The following is a 22,685-nucleotide window of genomic DNA, read 5'->3' as shown; positions in this document are numbered from 1 at the left end:
GGCCAATCATATATCAACGGTCATCTGTCAATCAAATTTTTTCGGTCATAGCATCTTGATTCATGTCGCAGCTAATATACGCAATGGTTGAAATAAGGAATAAGAATAATTACCTTTCCCATTGAGTTGCGTCCCAGTGTTCACGGGGATGGACGTCTGTGTCTTCGGCAGGCGTAGAGCTAACAGAACTGGCAGCGTTGCGAGGCAAGGGCTCTGTGAGATAGCCTGGCCAAGTGGCTGAGGAAGGCAGTAGGCAGATGTCCAATGTAGCAGGTGGTTTATTTACATTGCAAAACAAGGGTGCAAAAAAAAGTATTTACAAAAGAAATTTCCAAAAAAAATAACTCAGAGGTTTAACATGGCTCAACAGAACATTAACTGAACTTAAATCAACCATAAATAATGTCAAGTGCACCCAGCTACACTGACCTGGTTCCTCTCCCTTCTGAACCTCAAACAGCTCTGTCTTATACCTGTTTGGTCTGAAACACAAAATGGCCTCCAATGGACTCTTCCATTAACAAATGTGGCTGCTCCATTTACCCTCTACCTAGCTGTTGTTACATACTATAATTTTAAGCAAAATGTACTGAATAAACACCATACAAATATTTACATCTAAATGTAACATTGGCAAGGATTTTAAATAGTTAACAAAATGTAAAAGGATTTTCATCCCCCCCTCTTCCTCTGGTATCTTCCTGTGACCACAGCTCTACACAGGAGTCTTTAATTGCAGGAAGTGAGGTCACACTTCCTCCTGAAAGACAGGTAAGGTAAGTTCACCAAAATAAAACTAAAGTTACATAATCAAACAAAACCTTGAAAAGTTATCACCTGATTTAAACCAAGATGTTTACTAAATTATCTGTAAAAATGCAAACATAAACAAACCCGGGATAGTAAATGAATGCAAACTACAGAATAAAGAGATGGTTAAATCAAGCAAACAAAATAAATGTATAAACTGAGACAAATGGTGTTCTCACCCACTTTGTCACACTCCCCCCCCCTTAAGGCCGTTATTCCTCTGAGTAACGGGACAGGAAGTCTGCAATAACATTCTTATTTCCTGGTCGATACTGGACCTGAAAACGAAAAGGCTGAAGGGACAAATACCATCTTGTTATCCTTGCATTAGTGTCTTTCATGTTGTGGATCCATTGTAAAGCCCGATGATCAGTTTCAAGAACAAATTCTTTTCCAATTAGATAATATCTCAGTGTGTCTAAGGCCCATTTAACTGCCAAAGCTTCCTTTTCAAGAGTTGAGTACCTCATCTCCCTTGGAAAAAGTTTGCGGGTGATGTACTGAACTGGCAACTGCTGTCCTTCCACTCCTTGCAGTAAGACCGCTCCTAAACCCACATCAGAGGCATCGGTCTGTACTGTAAAGGGTAGATCAAAATCTGGACATTGCAAAACAGGTTTCTGAATCAGACAATTTTTCAAATCATTAAAGGCATTCTCAGTTTCTTCAGACCACTTTAGCTTTGTAGGACTAGAATTTCTTGTCATGTCTGTTAGCACAGCAGCCCTAGAAGAAAAGTTGGGAATCAGTCTACGGTACCAACCCACTAATCCCAAGAAGGATCTCAGTCTTTTCTTGGTGTTCGGTAAGGGTGCTGCAGCAACTGCCTCCACTTTTCCAATCTGAGGGCGGATACTACCACCTCCAATCAGATACCCTAGGTACTGCACCTCAGGTTTGGAGATGTTACATTTCTTGCCGTTTATGACAAGCCCTGCATTTTTGATGCGTTGAAACACATCTTGAAGATGCTTCAGATGATCCTCCCATGTTCGACTGAAGATAACAATGTCATCAATGTATGCAGCCGCGTACTGTTCTGCACCTCTTAAAACCTGATCCACTAACCTTTGGAATGTTGCTGGCGCTCCATGCAAACCAAAAGGCATCACAGTGAACCGGAACAATCCACTCGGTACTCTGAATGTTGTGAAGTCCTTTGATGATTCCGTCAATGGCACCTGCCAATATCCTTTACAGAGGTCAAGGGTTGTCAGAAAGTTAGCATGTCCCAAGCGATCACTCAGTTCATCAACCCTCGGCATTGGATAAGGATCAAAAGCGGATACAGAATTTAACTTAGAAAAGTTCACACAAAATCTAAGTTTAGAATCATCTTTCTTCGGAACAAGAACCACTGGACTACACCACTCACTGTACGAAGCCTCGATGATCCCTGCAGCCAGCATTTCTTCGAGCTCAGTCTTAAGCTCAGGCAGTAGCTTAGCTGGAATCCTGCAAGTGGTATCTCTGATTGGCCGTTGATCTGGTGAATGCAGTGTGATCTTGTGTTCAATGAGGTGTGTACGACCTGGCTTCAGACTGAAGAGTTCCTCTGTCATAAGAAGCTGCACCTCATGACGTCTTTCTGATGACAAATGATGAAGGTCTGGTAGTACAGATTTGACAGTTGAAGTAGGAAAGTACTGCTCCTGAGGTTCATCCTCATCCACAACTGTGCGTGCCCACATAGAAGTTGCAGCCTCTGGCTGATCAGTCCATTCTTTTAACAGATTTACGTGAAAACCTTGATGGGTCTTCCGACGGTCCGGGAGATAAAGCTCATATGTGACTGGGCCTGTCTTCTTTGTGATTTGATATGGTCCTTGCCACTTTGCAAGAAGACTGCTCTCTGAAGTTGGCAACAGAAGAAGAACTTTTTGGCCTTCACTAAAAACTCTTCTTCTTGAAGCTCTATCGTGCCTCCGCTTCTGTTGTTGTTGTGCATGAGCCAGATTAGTGTTGGCAAGTTCTTGAAATTTCTCCAACCTGTCCCTCATTTTAAGAACATATGAGCGCTCAGTGCACATCTTTTCTGACCTAGATCCTTCCCAAGCTTCTCTCAAAACATCCATTGGACCTCTGACTGGATGTCCATAAAGCAGTTGGAATGGTGAAAACCCAGTAGACGCTTGTGGAACCTCTCTGTAGGCAAATAGAAGAAATGGAAGCCATTGATCCCAATCTGACCCTGTATCATTCACAAACTTCCTGAGCATTGATTTTAAGGTCTTGTTGAATCTCTCCACAAGACCGTCTGTTTGTGGATGATAGGGACTGGTCTTTACACCTTGAATTCCCAGCAGACTGTAGACCTCTTTAAGCAGCTTTGAAGTGAAGTTGGTGCCCTGATCTGTGATGATTTCTTTAGGGATTCCCACTCTAGAGAACAACTGTATAAGGCAGTTTACAATCTGACGAGCCTTTATTTTCCTCAGGGGAAATGCTTCAGGATATCTTGTGGCATAGTCACAGACCACAAGTATATACCTATAACCTGCCTTACTCCGTTCTAAAGGTCCAACTATGTCCATAGCAATGCGTGAAAATGGTGTATCAATGATAGGCATGCTAACTAGTGGAGCCCTATCAGATTTTCTGTCTGGAGCTGTTAGTTGACACTGAGGGCAAGCTTTACAGTATTTTACTGTGTCAGTGAACTGCTGGGGCCAGTAAAACTTGGGAACCATTCTAGAAAATGTCTTAGATTGCCCCAAATGTCCTGCCCAGGGAATAGAATGACTCATTTTCAAAATAGTGGGTCTCAAACTCTGTGGGATCACCAACTGGTCACCAATCCTGCTGCGGCGATACAACAGATCCCCCTTAACCATAAATACTTCCTCTCTGCCCTTAACTAGAGTTGACTCATGAACACATTTAGCAAACAAAGGTTTAAGAGTTGGATCTTCTTTCTGTAGCTTAGCAACATCACTAGCACTGGGAAGACCTTCAGAATTCAAAGGTTCTAAATTGTGCCCGGCTATTTTTGTTCCTCTGACCTTTTCACGTCTTCTCACCCTTTTGGTCTTTCTCACGTTTTTGCTAACGCTAACCTCACTCAATGGAACATCCTCCTTTGCAAAAGGTAACTCATCCCAACCGGAAGAATTATCCTGTCGCTTCTCAGACTTTGACCTCGTGATAGCTAGCAAACTCTCACTAACTTCGGCCCGACAGGAATGCCTGGTTATTAGCTCTGTCAGTATTGGGAGATCACGACCCAACACCACTTGATATGGCAGTGTTTGCAGTACTCCCACTGAAAGGGTGTAACTCTGACCTTCAACTTCAATTGAAACCTCAGCAATAGGATAAGCTACATTGTCACCATGGATACAACAAACATCAACTATTGCTCCAGAAAATATTACATCCCTTGGAAGACTGTCCTGTCTAACCAGAGTGCGATTACTTCCTGAATCTAGCAAAGCTACACAGGGTTTATCCTCAATAAGCACTCCTACAGAAGGTTCATGTTGCTGAAAATCAACTATACTTCTATTGTCCTTACTGAGATGATTTTTTAAAGCTGCACACATGTAATTTTTACTAGCAGATCTTTTAGTACATTGTGCTTTAAAATGACCTACTTGGCCACAGAAATGGCAAGCTTTATTTATTTTACTTCTGTTCTCAGATCTGACAGGATCTGAGTTATTCCAGTTCTGTCTTGGATGCTTCAGTCCAAAGTCAGTGCCACCAGATGATTTGTTTGAAGGAAAGTACGAAAGTGACTTAGCTTTAATGAAGTCTTTCGATGGTCGACGTGCTGACAAGAAGGCTTCAGCCAGTTCTGCTGCTTCCTTGGAAGTCTTTGGATTGTGCTCTCTAATCCACGTCCGAACATCAGGATTCAGTACCTCAAGAAACTGTTCCAAGATGATGGCATCTCCGATTTGTTCCTTTGTCTTTGTTTCAGGCTTCATCCATTTGATGTACCAGTCCTTGAGCCGGACCTGCAGTTCCTTTGGGGTTTCTCCTTCTCCAATGGTACAGGAACGAAACCTCCTTCGATAGGTGTCCTCACTTATTTCAAACTTCTGCAAAACAGCACACTTCACTTTTGCATAGTCCATAGTGTCATCAATATCCATGGCTACATATGCCGAACGAGCTTTACCAGTTAGCAGTGGTGCTAGGTGAAGGGCCCACTCATCCTGAGGCCACTGGCAGGCATGTGCAATTCTTTCAAAGGTGGTTAGATAATGTTCAATGTCCTCACCTTCATTGTAGGGATGCATTTTTGGCCCTTTCCAGGTAGAATGTCTCACCAGGTTTGAATGCTGAATCCCACTGGGTTGATGTGCTGGTCCAGAGTCAGGTAGGTGTACATCCTGTGAAAGGGAAGGTGGTTCTGGAGTAGGTCCTCCTGACTGAGCAGAGGTAGAAGCTAGAACCACCCGTAGTTGCTGATTGTCCATCTTCTCCTGATGCACCTGCTGTTGAAGCTGGGAAAACTGATGCCGGATTTGCCTCAATCTGTCTTCCTGCCGCTGATAATCTTGTTCCAATCTGACATCACGTTCAGCCTGTTGTTGCATCAAGGATTGCAAAAGCCTTGTCAGTTCAGCCACATTTTCTTGTCCGGTATCATAGCCACTTACTGCCCCTTGTTGGTCACTGGCTTCTTCAAATTCTCCAGCTTCACCTTCTGGAACCAAGCCCCTCTTTGACCGGGTTGACATCTTCACTGCCTCTTAATTGGCCTGGGAGTCACCGCTGCCACCAAATGTGAGATAGCCTGGCCAAGTGGCTGAAGAAGGCAGTAGGCAGATGTCCAATGTAGCAGGTGGTTTATTTACATTGCAAAACAAGGGTGCAAAAAAAAGTATTTACAAAAGAAATTTCCCAAAAAAATAACTCAGAGGTTTAACATGGCTCAACAGAACATTAACTGAACTTAAATCAACCATAAATAATGTCAAGTGCACCCAGCTACACTGACCTGGTTCCTCTCCCTTCTGAACCTCAAACAGCTCTGTCTTATACCTGTTTGGTCTGAAACACAAAATGGCCTCCAATGGACTCTTCCATTAACAAATGTGGCTGCTCCATTTACCCTCTACCTAGCTGTTGTTACATACTATAATTTTAAGCAAAATGTACTGAATAAACACCATACAAATATTTACATCTAAATGTAACATTGGCAAGGATTTTAAATAGTTAACAAAATGTAAAAGGATTTTCATCCCCCCCTCTTCCTCTGGTATCTTCCTGTGACCACAGCTCTACACAGGAGTCTTTAATTGCAGGAAGTGAGGTCACACTTCCTCCTGAAAGACAGGTAAGGTAAGTTCACCAAAATAAAACTAAAGTTACATAATCAAACAAAACCTTGAAAAGTTATCACCTGATTTAAACCAAGATGTTTACTAAATTATCTGTAAAAATGCAAACATAAACAAACCCGGGATAGTAAATGAATGCAAACTACAGAATAAAGAGATGGTTAAATCAAGCAAACAAAATAAATGTATAAACTGAGACAAATGGTGTTCTCACCCACTTTGTCACAGGCTCAAACATGTACGGCTGTAAGCGTTCTACACCAAACCAAGCTTCTGCCGCCCTGGCGTCCTCTTCCACAACATCTTCGTCCCCGCTTTCCTCCTTTAAATAAAAAATGGATGACTGGGGAGACTCATCCACGACCTCCGCCACTAAACTCTCCTCCTCTTGCATGTTTCCGCTGTCCATGGCATTCCTTGACAGTGTCGTTGCTAAGTGCTACTTGGTCCCAATGTAATTTCCCATTGGGAACCTATTACCACTAAGTTGCTAACTAGTTAGCAAGATGCTTCTGAGACACCGGCTACAATCAAACTTGCTTGCGAACCTTCCGCCACAATAATCCCGCAACCCTTAATAAACAACCAATCACATTCACTTTATTCACTCGTGTAAAGTCGTGCACCACTGGGGAGAATTCGGAAATGCAGCCGTTGGAACAGCCGCTTTCCTACAACTTTAAGCAAAATATAAAGTTTGAGATATCTTTACACTTTAAAACGAAATAAAATATCTAATATATTGAACTGATCTTACCATCATGAGTTCTCGTTGGAAGGACTTCCTATCCTTGTTCTCCATGTTAGTGCCTTCCTCTTTCAGCTTCTCCAGAACCGACGCCACTTTCTCCGGCTCGTTGTCCAGTTCGGTCCTACAGAAATAATTCAGCGGCAGGTTTCCGTATCCCAGAGCATCTGCAAACGCCCTCCAGCTGCCCACATTCTCCATCAGAACCGTCCTCACCGTGGCGTAGATGTAGGTCAGAAACTTGCAAGGCTTCAGTATCTGATCCAACAGCGCTGTGGTGGTGAGGTCTGGTCCGCACCAGTATATAGGCTTGACCTTACCGAGGACTAAAAGGTTCTTGGCGTGAACCAGCCCCAGCTTTCCCTGGTAGTATCCAATGTACCACTCTTTGGTACGCAGCTGCCCCCGTAGTTTGATCTTCTCCTCGCTGAGTAAGGCGATAACATCCCCCTTCTTGTACTCCAGCAGATATGTGTTCTTATGCTGCCTGATCACCGTTTTAATCAGTTTACCAAACTTCAGGTTAGTGATGCACCGATCCTGAAACTTGGGGTGTTTTGACGTGACGGCTAAAGGCGACAGTACAATTTTATCCACCTCTCTCTTTTTAAGGAACCGCCGCTGGCCTGCAATCCTCGCTGCTGTTTTCGGTGGAGGCTGTGGAGTCTGGACACAGAACTGGGTCAGGATGCAGTCTAGAGCGTCCTTAACCTGGACCCTGAGAGTAAAGTCAGAGATATCGCTGGGGTTGTTCGAGGTGATCATGAAGAGCAGCCTGCTGACCTTTCCCAGCTTTACCTGAAATCCCCGAATGATCCCGGCTCCTTCGCTGGCCTTCACCTGGTAGCTGGACATGTTGGAATACAGCCCGATCTTCAGGTCCTGAGGGAAAGCCAGCACAAACTGATGCTTCCCCCATAGCTGGAGCGCCACCGGCGGAGTGGAGCCCGCCTGCCATGTTACGTCATTCACCAGCAAGGTTTTGGGGGCACAGTCATGCCCAAACATGGCTACGACTGTCTTAAAGGAAGGGTGGATGTGTTTGGGTCCATAAAGACCCAGAGTGACCTTTCTCTGCATGTGGTCCCAGACAGTCGTATTGTGGCTGACGTACTGGGACTGAACCACGACCGCCACGTACATGCAGGGCTCCAGGTTGTCCAGCTGAACCTGGACGGTGTCTTTGTAGACGTAGGCATTGGGTATCGGGGTGTAAGGCCCTTCTTTGCAATCGCTGCGCACACAAAGCACATCGGCAGCGTGACAGCTCTCCTTCTTCACCGCTACTGATATTTTTATCTCCAGGGTCAGGAACGACTTAGTCTCCATGTTGCTGAGCTTGATCTCCACCACGGGACTTACAGTGGAGCACTGGTTGGTGTTCAGCTCTAGAGGGGGGTCCAGTAAGGCTTTCATGGAGATCTGCTGGAAGTCTCCATGACTGACGTGTCCCTCAGGAATGTGTACGCTGATGTGGGTGTCAGGGAGCTGAACAACTCCTCCGTTGTAGTCCAGCCGACAAACGATGTTGGTCTCCACTGGTTGGGTCTGACCCCATCCTGGACTCTGACCCAAAGAGTCGAGGTCATGGCAGGACCGAGCTAGCTTCCTGTGGTTCAACCAGGCAGTCCTGAAGTCCTCTCTGCTCTGGAACTGTTCTGGTAGCGGAGCTGTCAGGCCTGTGAAGAACCCAGATGAAGGTAGCGTTGGATTAGACTGTGCCTGCAGGACGGACAGCTCCGATAAACTGTGGGAACGTTTGCTCTTAAACGAAGGATTTTCTCTCTGGAAGTTGGGAGTGGCCTCCTGGTTCGGGTTGGTTGAGCTGATGTCGTTAAACCCATTGCTCACAAACGTAAAACTGTTAGAACAGGACGACGGCGATGCCAGAGAGTCCAAGTAAATCATATCGGCAGAGTTCCTGGCACTGACGTCTTTAGAGTTTTGGTTTAGGGGACAGATAAAAGGGTTGACAGAGAAGGGAGTAGTGTTGTAATTGGTGGAGGGCTTCAGGCTCATCCCCATCCACTCCCCAAGACCTCCAAACTCCTTCCCCCCATCCTCATATCCTTCCCCGAGGCTGTCGATCATCCCGCTGTCGCTCAGCGAAGAGTTCCTGAAGTTGACCGGTGTGACGTAAGCGGCCGGAATGTATCCCATCTCTGTGTTGTTGTGGGCGTACCACCACTCTCCGCCTGACGTGTCCAGCACAAAGAGGCGATCACCTTTGGAGAACTTCAGCGTGGTGAAGCTGCTTGGGCAGTAATCCTTAATAGCGACCACTTCCTGCGCAGCTCCAAGCGAGTCTTGAGTGTCGAGCTTTAAGGCACTGGGAGAAGGCACTGGAAGAAAGGAGAGCACAGCCATGTTTGTTCAGTCTCTGCTCAGGTCTGTCTTATTAGCAGTAAACAGGCCTCAGATCGTCATCAAACTGTAAAATAACAGACAAGTTAAACCAATGAGGCGGCAAAAAATTGGCTCAAACAGAAGTTTTTCTCAGTTTCCACAGAAATCTGCTTTAAATCCAGAATAAAAACTTAGTTGTTTAAAGTAGCCTTGGGCTGTGCTGTCTAAACATTTCAATTTGAGTTTAAAGTCCAATTTTCTTTTCTTTTATTATTGATCATTTCATTCTTCTTCAATTATCGAACAAAGTACCTCTCCCTGTGTGTTTTCCTTTTGCAATTTAATTTCTCTTGCTCCTAAAATGTGCGATATAATTTAACTTTCCCTGCCTTAATGTTAATTATCAGAACACAATGATAAATTTTTTAGGTATTTATATCTAAAGCTGATTGAACCAAACAAAAAACAGATTCACGTTTATTGTTTGTCTGAGCTAAAATGCAGAAGCTGTAAGTTGACCTCTAACTTCACAGATTTTAGAGCCAGCACTAACCTTCAGTAATCATACGTCTGCTTCACGTATCGTTTAGGAGGATTCTTCTCTTTGATCTTGATTAAGGTTCATTAAGGTTTGCAGCACAGGTCGACACTAATTCAATACATATATTTAATGCAATTCTGTTTTATTGAATAAGGGTGATATGACCTTTAAAGACATTCCCAATATTTCAATATATATTACAGCATTGCAGCATTTATCACAGGCTGACATACTGGGCCTTTATATAATTTTATGTGTTTTTTTGTTTGTGAACTTTAAATCCCATCAAAACGTCTCAGGTTAAGGATAAGGTTGGGCTTTTTTCAGCAAATTCTAGAATTTTTAGCTTTTCTTTTGACAGTTGTTGGATTCTAGAATAGTATGCTATAAAGAGGAGTTTATAAGGGGAGGTGGCAGTAAAACAGGCCCTATGATCGGCTCCCCTCCTCCGTGCTGAATCGGCGTGGTTTTCCTGATTTGCTGTGTTTGATTTTCTCTAAACTAGGAGCTGAGGATTTTACCCACAGAAACATTTTTCTACAAGCCTTGTTCTTCATTCAGGACCAAAAGTACCTGTTCTGTTTTAAAGAGAAAACATTTTCTCCTTGTCTTTAACAAGCTGTACTTGTTTGTTAAATTATCACGTAATGATAATTTAACAAAGCACACTATCATTTTTTTTATCATTTATCTAAGCATTTTCTTGTCTGACCTTGGAGTGTTCCTGCAGAGATGTCCATTCCTAGAAGGATCTCTACATGTTTTAAATATTGTCTACCTGTGAATAAACTTGTCTCTGAATGATGGAATTCATATAGTTTACTAGCAGCCTTATAAACCGTCCTCGATTGAAATAGAGAAACGCTTCCTTCTCTGAGGTCACTGCTGTTGTCGATCCTCCTTAGCATTGGGTTTAAGTCAAAAAACAAATAATTTTTTTATGCTCTGTAAAGTTTTTGGGGGTAATCTGGAACAGTTACCAAGAGGGCAGAACTATTCCCATGTAGAAGAATAGCTATTCCAGATGAAATTTTGCAGAGGCAGCAAAACACGCATTGCTTAATTTTTTATGCTTGTACAAGTTTAGTTCTGACGTGCGGCTGAAGGGTCTTTGCTGCTCTAGCTGTGCGGTGGACAAGTGGGTCTGATGCGCGTTGGGCGGAGCTACCTATCCTTTCTTTACCTGTAACAATCGCAGCTATATTTGTTCTGATCAGTGGGTAAAAAGTAGTTTGAATCTATTTTGAAGTGAGAAAGTCCACCTGAAAACTTCACCTGTGCAGTCAGTTCCTGCAGATTACCATTCTGCCTTTAAATATTGTGTCTGTTGGAACCGCTCAGACCCCCGTACACCGGCGGTGTCACTAGGAACCCAGTTCAACAGTAGCCTTTGGCCTGGTCGCCTCCACACGGTTTACCGCTAGTGGTCTTTTTTCATGTAAGTAATCCAAATTGCACCAGAATAATAAAAGCAAACATATTTTACCGGCAGGTACTTTAATAAACGTTAAACTCAACATTTTAGAGGAGTGATCACAGCTATCTGCATGAGCAGCCCTTTGTCCGCCTCCCTGCCAGCTCCCAGATCAGCTTCTCTGATTGGTTGATGTGGCATGTCAGGCAGGAAAAGTTCAATTTTTCTAAATCCAGCATCTCCTGCTTCTGAAGCGCATCGAGCTCGTCAGATGCTTGTCGGGAGGTTTTGCTGCACCTTGATGCCCGTCAACCACAGACTTTGCATGTAAACTAGCTGCTCCTGCTGCCTCTGCTGCTTTAGGTGTGAACGTATTATAAGTTCTTTACTTTTGTAATAAAACAGTAAATACTAAAACTCACATTGAGGTTTTTTGGCAGATGGTTATATGACACTTCTACTATGATAAGCAGTATTCTCTTCCACACATTTCCAGATCCGGATAACTAAATTTTCCGGAGCTCATCTGAATCTGTCTATACCTGAGATTATAACTGTGGTGGAATGAGACACTGACCTTTCACATCATTTAAGCTGGCCCCAGCTGTGCCTTCACTTAGGTCGATGAGCGTCCCCTCAGACTTACAGCGAGGGAGGATGTGATTGTTGTTCACTCGAACGATTCGATGGGCTGCCATGGCCGCCGCTCATGAAGTCATTGGCAGCTTTTTAGTCTGGACGGGATACAAACACACAAAGGATTTCAGCATGGAGGCTCACATGTGCACTCAAGCAAAACTAAAACAACTTCCAAAGCCTGCTGCTAATTTTCTAGATCGGCAACCAAGCTAAAGGTCGGAGCTGCGGCACCGGGAAATGATGTTAGGAGAGAAATTAGCGTTTTTCTGAATCAATGAAAGTAGCAGCAGAGCTGCAGGAAAGAGCCACAGAAAAGCAACCAGAGGAGATTTATACTGTGAAACAGTGCAGTCTGAAAAATCCTGCCTGATGCGCATTTATTCACAGACTTTTAAAGGAACCCAGAGACAAACGTTGTTTTAGTCGCCATCGTAAACAATTTCATCTTTTAAAACTGTTTGTTTTCCCTCATGATGGCACTAAAGCAGACAACAACTTCTTGACTCCACTGAAACCCCAAATCAGAGCAGGACTCTAATCTCATTAGAAACGCAGCAAGAAAATTGTTTGGATGCAAAACTTCCCAAGTGCCTTCATTAGTCCTGCAGGGTGCGGCGAGCATAAACAGTGGGGACAGTTGTGTATTTGCACACTAATGACGGCGTTTTAATTTGATTTAAGTGACACAGGCTGCAGGAGCTGCTGTGAAAAAGCCTTCAACTGATTATGCTCATTAGAGGAGGGCTCTAATGCTCACACAGGTGTTTGTTTTCATAAAATAAAGCGTCACAGTTAGTATTCAGAGCAGCAATCCGTGAGTTAGAAAGTATGAACCTTCAGGCAGAGAGTGTCAGGGCGCCACTTAGATCTCATTATTTTATTTATCAGGAGGGAGTTTAGCCATTAAAACGAGCCAACCTCTAACTCACAATGCAGCTCCAGGCTTTAGAGGGTTTTAGAAGTCAGTCCCCAATAAATGCATTTATAAGCTCTTTACATTTAAGCACTAATGTTTTACTCAGAGGACGGGCTGTCATGTTTCTGAACTTAATCTGCTTAATGAACGTCAGCTGCAGCAGGTTTTACCTGAAGTTTAAACTGCTGCCTCTTTCTATAGATGCTGAAGAAGAGCCAGAGTTTAAATGCAACAAGAAAGAATAAACCTGATGGGGAAAACATAAAAAACGCACAATCGCCCGTCAGTCCCAATATCAACATTTAAAAGGCAGTTTAAATATTTATAAATTACGTTCCAAGAAGTTTGTTTGGCCAAAAAAATACTGTATAGTGTCTCCTGTCGATCATCTTTGACTTAATCTAGATTAGGTTACAGAGTTAATCCATCCTCACTCTGATGAGTCATTATTCCCAGGACTGAAGAGGCGAGATCTGGATCTGTCCAGACAGAAAACAGGAAAAACATCCACAATACATTCTGGTTCGGTATAAAAATTCATCCTGTCGTTTAGGTGATGCATCCATCCCCTTTTTTTCCACTACTAATCCGACACGTTAATCTGGATATCTGTAGGTCCTGATATTTTTCCCACAATAGAGCTCTGTTTGCTTCAATGTTATCATCTTTACTGATGATTTTTTAAATGGCTATCATAAACTCTACTAATGTACACAGGTAAATCACAAAAGGTTAGTATAAGGTCAGAAAAGGAAGTCATAAAATCAATAGAATATTTTAAAAGGTCAAACTCCATCCTGAAAACAAAAGTCTAAATGCTCAAACTGACTGTATCCATTTAATAAAAGACGGATGCCCATAAACGGGCAAACTTTCCTTCTGTTAAAGAGATTTTTAACCTCACCTAACCCCCTTGACTGTCATTGTCGCAATTATGCAACAAATTCTTTGTATTACATCCACAGCAAGAAAAAATGCCCATTCCCCTCAGTGCCAGGTAATTCACATTCAGTTTGGGAACCTTTGGGAAGCTATTTTTTCCCTTACAGCTGATCCCTAAGGGTGAATGTCAATTCGTGTCTACTTAAAGGAAAAACACACGTATATATATATATATATGTATACATATACATATATATATGTATATATATATATATATATATATATATATATATATATATATATATATATATATATATATATATATATATATATATATATATATATATACATACATATTAATCTGTTCATTATGTTTTTGATTAATTGATTAATAGATAATCGGATAACCAAAGGTTCCTTAAAGGAGATTTTTTACCAGTTAAAACTCAAACTTTTCCACTTAAGGTGTTATGGATAGAGCATAGTGACAAAAGACAATGTTCTTTTTTAATCTTTGTTTACATACTTTTTTTTACAACTTTTTTTTACTAATCGATCAATCACTATTAATCTGATTACTGATTCAGCCCTTATATATACAGATATATAAATATGTATAGAAATTCAGACGTCCAGAGTTTAAATCTATTATAGAAATAGACTGAATAGATCTGCTCCTATTAATCAAACGCATTTTTACCGAAACTGATTCTTGGATTTTCTTCAGTATGAGGACTGATAATGAGGAATCTTAATGATATCCTTTATCCTCATCTAAATCTGCAAACATCCTCCTCTGCAGTTTTAGGTATTTTGGTTTCGTCCTCCTGTCCTCTGCTCATAAATCCACACCAACCCGATTAACTCTTGACTGAACTGGGTTTTATCTAAATCTAAATTGTTTCCTGTCTCTTTGACTTTGTCCTCCATAAGTATGGATTGATTTCCTCCTAAGGAGAAATCCAGGGAAGCGAACCGGTCCTCGTCCTGCAGCCTCCCTCTGAGGAGAAGATGAGCGTCATTGAGGTGTGATCAATGAGCAAAACTCAGACAGAGATGTCGTCTAAAGTGGTCAAAGATAAATAGAGGACGAGGTGAACGGGAGGTTCATCAATAACATGACGGAGGAACCGTAATCTGCTGTTCAATGGGTCGGATCAATAGCAAAATTAGCTCCCTGGAAAAAGCTGAAACTCCTGCTTGTTTTGTTTAATCTGCAGACGCCAAGCAGAAACAGATTCCTTTAGTTTTCCACGACGAACAGCCGGGAGGTTTCCAGCTTGTGTGTTCGACACTGGGCAGAAATGCAAACAAGGGATTGGGCTCAAATCCGAGATGTGTGTTATGAACTTATTTTAAGTCAGGCTGGGAGATCCGAGGAGCGGTGAGCATGTCAGAGAGTTTAATTAACCGCGAGACGGCTGCCCCTAGTCCCTGAGTGACTGTTATTACAAGAACCGCTTCTAGAAGCCGGAAACTGAAGGAAAAGTTGTTGTTTTTTAACATCTTAGCTGCTGAAAATGAGGCACATCAACAGATATCTCTGTTAATAAGCAGAATATCTCTTTCAATTCAATATAATTTGAGTTTGAAAGCTCAAAGTTCCTTATATCCAAACAAATATACAACACAACCAGTGTTCCACTCCTAGAAGTTATAGATGTTATAAGGAGCACAAAACAAAGTCTGCAGCTAGAAACTGATGTTAATTTTATTTTAAACATTTCTAAAACCTAGCTCTTACATATCAATAAATATCATATAGTTTATTTTTTCTGCTAAAACACTAAAGGTAATAAAATTCACATCTTCTGTTTCACAGAGAACTATTCAAATACCCTTACGGTGTTGATCAATATCTAAAAAAGCTAAAAAAAGAAATCTTTCTCATGGGTTTTCTGCCGCTGATTGTTTTTAAATGTTGTTGTACACCTACACCTCCTCACTACGCCTCGTAGCTCCAGGAGACATTTGCAAAACCTTTTGTGTTGGGGTTTGAGCTCTTGTTTTGTCTTCAGGGTCAGGTTCCAGGGTCCATTTAAAGGATTGGTTTCATAGCAGCATGATCCGCTCTAAGAACTGGAGCCAACCAGGATATCAGCACAACTATATCAACCATAAAAGATCTAATTAAATTAAAGTTAATGGAGGTCCTATAAAACCGCTAATAGGTGATAGAGGCGGTTTATGGTAGGTGAAGAGAGGCCCCCATCCTCATTATAAATCTTTAAATAAAGTAGGAGTGCTCACTCATAAGCAGCAAACTCATTTGTTCCAAATATTCCCCTTAGAAAGGTTTTTTCTGCGAAGAGGAAAAGTTGTTTTTTTTACAGCAAATAATGGTTGTCTTCCTCTGTTAAAAACCCTACATGGCTCATTAGGGCTGGAAATCTATAAAATTTTCACCATTCCGATTCTCTTATCGATTCTGTGAAACAAAGAAGCTGAAGCCTCTGAGCCAGCCTGGCTACCCGTCTCGTCATAGTCATCTAAATGTAATGGAGAAGGCATCTGTTTCATGAAAAAGCATTACTGTACAAATTTAAATAAATAAAAATAAATAAACTCATCTCCCCCTGATTTAAATAAGAGTCACCTTTCTCTTGCTCTCTGAACTGCGGAGCAATTTCGTAGCATGTTTAATAACCCCAGAGAGAGGTAGGAAACTGGTTTATTTCCAGAAATGGCATCTGATTTACTAGGAACCACATTAAGCACATCCAGTGATTTAAAACTAGCTACTTATCAGCAGAGTTGCCTTCCATGCTGGTCGTAACTTTAGCTCTGTCCGGAAGCATCAAAAACACGGCATTCGTTAAAAAGTATGCCATGTTGAGTGGATGTATTTCCTCCCGCTGATGTAATTGCCACTTTGCACTTTGTTGCCATCTTTCTCTTCCTTAAAATGAAGCCAATCTTTCGATGGCTTTGAGCGCTTTTGTTTTGCTTTTCTAGACTGACGCCTGGTCACATCGTAAGTGCTTACTGAATGTCATGTGCTAAACTTGCGTAAAAAGTGTGACGTAAGTCATGCCACCCAGCGTTAGGCTCTGGTGCTGCTTGGAATCGTTAAGAGAATCGTTAAGCGAGCTGCCAAACGGTGCCATGGAATCGGAACACATGGAACCGGTTATGGACAGGAACCGGTTTTTTCGATTCCCATCGCTATGACTCATAAATGATGGTGCTATCCGGATTTTGAGGGGAAAATTGATCCAAAGCCCTTTTCTTTGCAGGAAGGACTGTGTTTTAAAACGACTATGAGAGCAGTAGAAAAGCTGACTAATCGATTTATGTCTCATATTTGCAAGAGTTTTAGTTTTTAAACAGCTTGGAAAACTTTCTCTTCATCTCGTGTTGTGGAGATTTAGAGAACCAAGATGCAAAGCAAAAAAAATAAAAAATAATAACCTTGAATACATTTCCTTATGCATATTAATATACGGGAAACTGATCTCACATTTAGATTTAGGTCAGAAGAATAACTAAGCTGTGAATGTATATTTTTTGCAGAAACAATAAAGCCATAAGTTATAAACTGGCTTCATCCCATTAGCCTATTACAGCTGCTGTTGTCATTCATATAGCCCAAAAATATCTTTCAGGCTTTAAAAGTGATCAGTTCTGAGGAAATTACAGCAGCTTTTTCTCAAACTAGTTAAATCTGATGAAGTTATAGCATCATTTCCTGTTTTTAAGTATTTTTGCTTTACACAAACTGATAGTTTCCACCTGGAAATGTTGCTGCACCATTTATTGAGGAAGTAGGAACCAGAGGAAAGAACTGAAAAAGGGAATACAGGATGGAAAAATGTTAGGAGAAAAATAAGGAAATGAAGGAAGAGCTGTCTGCAGGATTTAGGAGCAAGAATGAGTCCTTGAGCTGAGGAGGAAGAGGAACCAGGGGATGAAGAGAGAAAGACAAACGAGGAGGAAGATGGTGAAGAAAAAGCTTGTGGCAGAGACAGAGGATTTTCAGCTTATCAGATGACCTTCTTGGCACAAGAGAAGCTCTGAACAATAATATTCACACGCATTTTAGTGCTGTTGACATTCCTGTCAGATTCCCTGCACCTCTATTTCTGACAACAAATGTGTCATTATACAATTAAATATAATTACTATAGATATTAGGCAGTTATTATGTAAAATATACGTCCCATCAAAGCAAAACAAGTATTTAAAGAAAGTAAAAGAGGAATATTATGCTCTATAACTTCTAACTCAATGTAAAGCAGCATTTCAGACAATGCAGAGCAGATATGTCTAATTATACAGATTAGAATACAGAAATGTGTCAGTGAAGTAGAGCCGAATTGATCTAAACAAACTGCAGGGCTGAATAAACATAACGGTTGGGGACAGAAAAGGCTGCTGTTAGAAAACCAGGCAGTAAAAGGTACATTCTGCGATAATTTGAACTGACCTCTTGCTCGCTGGAAGCGCTCACAGCACAAAGTATCGGGAGCTGACGGGGAGGAGGACCGCTACTCCGCTGCCTCTGTTTTACGGCTTCTCCTCGACTCATTAGTTTTCTGGAAAGAGCGGGAAGCAAATACGGAGCTAAAAACAAAGAGTTTAATACATTTCACTTATAATGGAGGAAGTTTTTGAGGGGAAAAAACAGAGTAGACGTCCCGACACTGGCCATCCCTGCTCCGGTCTAACGAAGAACTGCTGCACGAGACACTCTGCCGGAGGAGAGTGGGTGATGTCATTAAAGGGGCAGGGCCACAACTCAGGTGCGTCAGCACGTACACACATAGTATTAAATGAAATTGCATTATTGATGACATTTAATTAGTAATATTCATAATTTTATCTAATGAGTCAAAATTAGCCTACGGAAGAGATTAGGGCCACTAAAAAACATAAAAAGTTAGTTTATTTTTTAAATATTATTTCAGTTTAATGTTGGAAAAAAGTCAGAATTCTGATTTTTTTTTCTCAGAATTCTGACTTTAAACTCAGAATTCTGTCTTTAATCTCAGAATTCTGATTTTTTCTCAGAATTCTAACTTTAATCTCAGTATTTTGAGTTTTTTTCTAAGAATTCTGATTTTAATCTCAGAATTCTGAATTTTTTCTCAGAATTCTGTCTTTAATCTCAGAATTCTGATTTTTTCTCAGAATTCTAACTTTAATCTCAGTATTTTTAGTTTTTTTTCTAAGAATTCTGATTTTAATCTCAGAATTCTGAATTTTTTCTCAGAATTCTGACTTTAATCTCAGAGTTCTGAATTTTTTCTCAGAATTCTGACTTTAATCTCAGTATTTTGACTGTTTTTCTAAGAATTCTGATTTTAATCTTAGAATTCTAACTTTAATCTAAAAATTCTGACTTTTTTCGCAGAATCCTGTCATTAATCGCAGAATTCTGACTTTTTTCTCATAATTCTGACATGGCCAAACCTTGATGCTAACATGTTTGTTAGCTGTCAGAATTCAGTCAGAATTCTGAGAAAAAAAGTCAGAGTTCTGAGATTAAAGTCAGAATTCTAAGTTTGAAGTCAGGATTCTGACCTTCTTCCCATATTAAACTGAAATAAATGTTAAAAATCAGTTAACCTTTGTTTACTCTTTCAGTGGGCCTAATCCTCTTCCATACAAGCCACTTAGATCGCACATAATATATTATTTTTAAACACGACAGAAGAAATAACAGCATGATAGAGAAAGTAGTAAATAAATCATTAAAATATGGCATGGCAACTTTATCTGTATTGCACAGTTCAGGATTCAACAGAATGGAAATAACAGCAGAATAAAAGCAAGTAAAGATAAAAACATGATTAAAGCAGGTAGTTAAAAATAGTTAATTAACATTTCATAACCATTTAGTTAAATAAAGTATTAAAGATTATAAAACCATAAATGATAATAAAAAACTAAACGTTACATCAATAGAACACATGTAACCGTTACAGTTCTGTAACAGCTTTTTGCCCACGGCCGTCAGACTGCTAAACTGTTAAAAAAAACTCAAAATCAAGTCACAAAATAAGATATCACACTGATAACATCCTACATAATAGAACTCAACTCAAATGTTTTCTACTGCATTTTTTGCACCATATATATTTATATTTATTTACATATTTATTTTGCACGCTCTGAACTTCCACATCAATGCCTTTTTGCACCATGTCTCTCCCTCACTGTTTGCATTCGATAACTGCTGCACCTTATGAATGGAAATGTTCTTTTTCACTGCTAAGTTATTGCTAATTCACTGTCTAAAAGCTGTATAAATGAAATAGTATAGGTGAAAATGTTTAAAATACTCTGCGTATACAAAATTACAATACAGTTTGTCTAAGTCTCTAAGTCTAAGTAAAATCAACCCTTAAAGCAATATGTTTTTTTTACTATTATTTGTCTTAATTAATAGCTAACTTTGCACAAGATTTATATACATAACAGTAAAGTTCAGATGTCTTGAGTTTTCTATGAATTGAGTTTCCATTGTTGATGAACATAAAGGCCCCTGGATGGGACTCTTTCCAATCAAAGCTGAACGACGACAACAAACCCTTAAGAGGTTTAGATGAGAAATGCTGCATGTGTTCTTCCATAAATAAAAGTGAAGGTTTAATGATGTGTGCATCTGGACAGTCCAGTTAATGAGCCACGGTTTACTAAGGGTCAGGTGATTAAACTCTGTCAGGGAGCTGAACTCCCTCTGTGACGGCACTGATGACACCAAAATGAAGCAGAAAATCGTTTAAAAACTCTGCACTGTTACAGCAGTAAAAATGCTTCAATTTAATGCTGCATTAGTTTGGCTTATATGAATACATTTATACTGAGAATTGTTTTTGGGTGGATAATTTATTTATTTGCGTAAATCTGGCAAAAAAAAAAAAACATACATTCAGAAAAAGTTACTGTTAGAAAGTTTTGACATTTTTTATACACTTAATATAAGGGGAAAAGGAATCTCTACCACTGTAACATATTGATTCATTACAGATTTAGGATCACCAAACTAAACTTAAATCACAAAAAAGATCTTAACCCTTTATAGAGCAAGGTATAATTTCTGATTACTATTATAACCCTTAGAAATGGAGTCCTCCCCTCCATCCCTCAGTGAGGTCTAGAAGCACAAGATCTATAACCAGCCATTCAGCACAGATACTGCTACATGGCTTTACATCTTATTTTGACATTTGACCAATTAGATAAGCCCTTGAATTATATATTACCTACTGTAAATTAAGTTGAAAAAACAAAGTCAACAAGTCAAGAAAAAAAGGTAAAAAGTTAATTAAAAAGTTAAAAATCAAGGTAAAAAGTTAATTGAACAGTTAAAAAGTAAAGTTACTAAGCCTAGTTAACAATTATATTTAGCTTTATAAACAAAAAAAGTAAGTGCCAGTATCAGCGTTATTTTTCTTAATATATTTATGGCAACTTGGCTTTTCATGTTATTACATTGACATTCATTTTTGCCAAAAAAATGTTACAAATGTAATAATGCCTTGTTCTGGATTCCAGTAACACTATTGGCTTGAAATTTGGATTTTCAAAGTATTTCACTGAGTGCCCTATAAAGGGCTAAGCTGCAACCTTACAAGGTAAACTAAATGACCCTCTCTCCTGATGAGCTGATATTTTTTTTATTGAAACTTCTTATAATACAGTAGAAAAGAATAGAATAGAATAGAAAATGCATTTATTTTCCCACAATGGGGATGAGATCAAAGGCAAAAGAAGAGAATAAAACTGATGCTGAGCACTATTATAATCCCTATACCAACCTGAATCATAAACATTTTTGAATGATTTGGTGATAGAAAGTTTGATCATATTAATTAATTTATATATTAATTAATTTAACCCAACTGAACTGAATTTTGATGTAGTGTGTTTTTAATGCCAAACAAACCAGAAAGTGGACTGATTCATTTCTGTGATACACACAAAGACAGAGAAATGCAGCAGATTTATCTCTGTTGTTCTTCCCACTTCAATCATATCACTATAAGTGAAACATCTTTTTCCGACTTGTACACAGGTGGATTGATAAATCCTGCAGCAGCTGCACAAGTCTGACAGAGAGGTGATTCATTCATACTCCTCTGTCAAGGAAACAATACCGACCAAGGCCAGCCATGAAGAGCCTGGAGATAAACACCACACTCTGATCTCTGCTGAAAGAACGAGAGTCACCTTGGGGCTGCTGCTTTTCATTTGATTTATAAGAAACAAAACTAAATAAAAAAAGGAAGACATTTTCCTTTAATTTCCGGCATGAAATACATGAACCTGGGGTGAATCCTTTTTTTTTTGTCTGTTCTCTGTGTTCTTAGTGCTCCTGACCAGCGGCAGAGTAGCTTATGTTTTGGGAAAAGGGGAATAAAATAAAAGAAAAAAATCAATAAATAAAGAATAGAGGAGATGTGGAGCACAGGAGAAAAACACTGCTTCAGAAAGGGAAGTCTCAGATGGGTTATACTAAAACAGACATGCATCAGACAGACATGGGGAAGGACGACTTAGGGAAGGCCATTCTAGAGACTTTATCTACATCAGGGGCCTTCAACGTTTTCCAGGCCAAGGACCCCAGAACTGATGGAGTGGGGACCCTATAATTATATAAATATAGTATGAAATTGGTTTATATCAAACTGGTCCTATAGTCACTCTATTACAGATGGAGTAATGCAATGAAAGTAACTTCGCCCTGGGATTATTAAAGTATTTCTGATTCTGATTCCTTATTGATGGGACAGGTGTTGTGAATCAAATGGTGTCCAGATTGAAAGAGCTCCTTTGTGTCGCTGAATGTGTGCATTGACGACTGAAAGACATCGTCTGCCTCCATTTATCTGTTTACTACAGTGTGTTGAATTCATGTTAATGTTTATTTAAAGACATTTGAATTAGTGGAAAAAACTGCAGGGGGGAATATAAATAAAAGTCTAATCAACCAAAACTTTGTGACCCCCATGAAGTACCCCTGTGGACCCCTAGGGGTCGCGGACCCCCTGTTGAAGACCTCCCATCTACATTAAAAACAGTGGAATAAAAGTCCAGTTTGAACAACAACCTTAAAGTTCAGCTAAAAGGTTTTGATTTTTTTTTAAATA

General features: G+C 40.2%; 1 protein-coding gene across 1 annotated transcript in view; it reads right to left on the bottom strand.

The window, feature by feature from the left end:
- The window catches only part of sh3bp4a (SH3-domain binding protein 4a), a 37,959-nt gene extending 19,675 nt beyond the window's left edge, over positions 1 to 18,284 (bottom strand). Inside the window, exons 1-3 of the mRNA XM_038297523.1 lie at positions 18,017 to 18,284; positions 11,731 to 11,887; positions 6,862 to 9,194 (exon numbers count right to left, since the gene is read on the bottom strand). Coding sequence (XP_038153451.1) covers positions 6,862 to 9,194; positions 11,731 to 11,851 — 2,454 coding nt within the window. The 5' untranslated portion in view covers positions 11,852 to 11,887; positions 18,017 to 18,284. The remainder of the gene's footprint in view (positions 1 to 6,861; positions 9,195 to 11,730; positions 11,888 to 18,016) is intronic.
- Between the last annotated feature and the right edge of the window lie 4,401 nt (positions 18,285 to 22,685).

Source organism: Cyprinodon tularosa, unplaced genomic scaffold, assembly GCF_016077235.1.
Source record: "Cyprinodon tularosa strain WSP-4 unplaced genomic scaffold, ASM1607723v1 ctg39, whole genome shotgun sequence".
NCBI lineage: Eukaryota > Metazoa > Chordata > Actinopteri > Cyprinodontiformes > Cyprinodontidae > Cyprinodon > Cyprinodon tularosa.
This window is presented reverse-complemented; position numbering and strand designations above follow the sequence as displayed.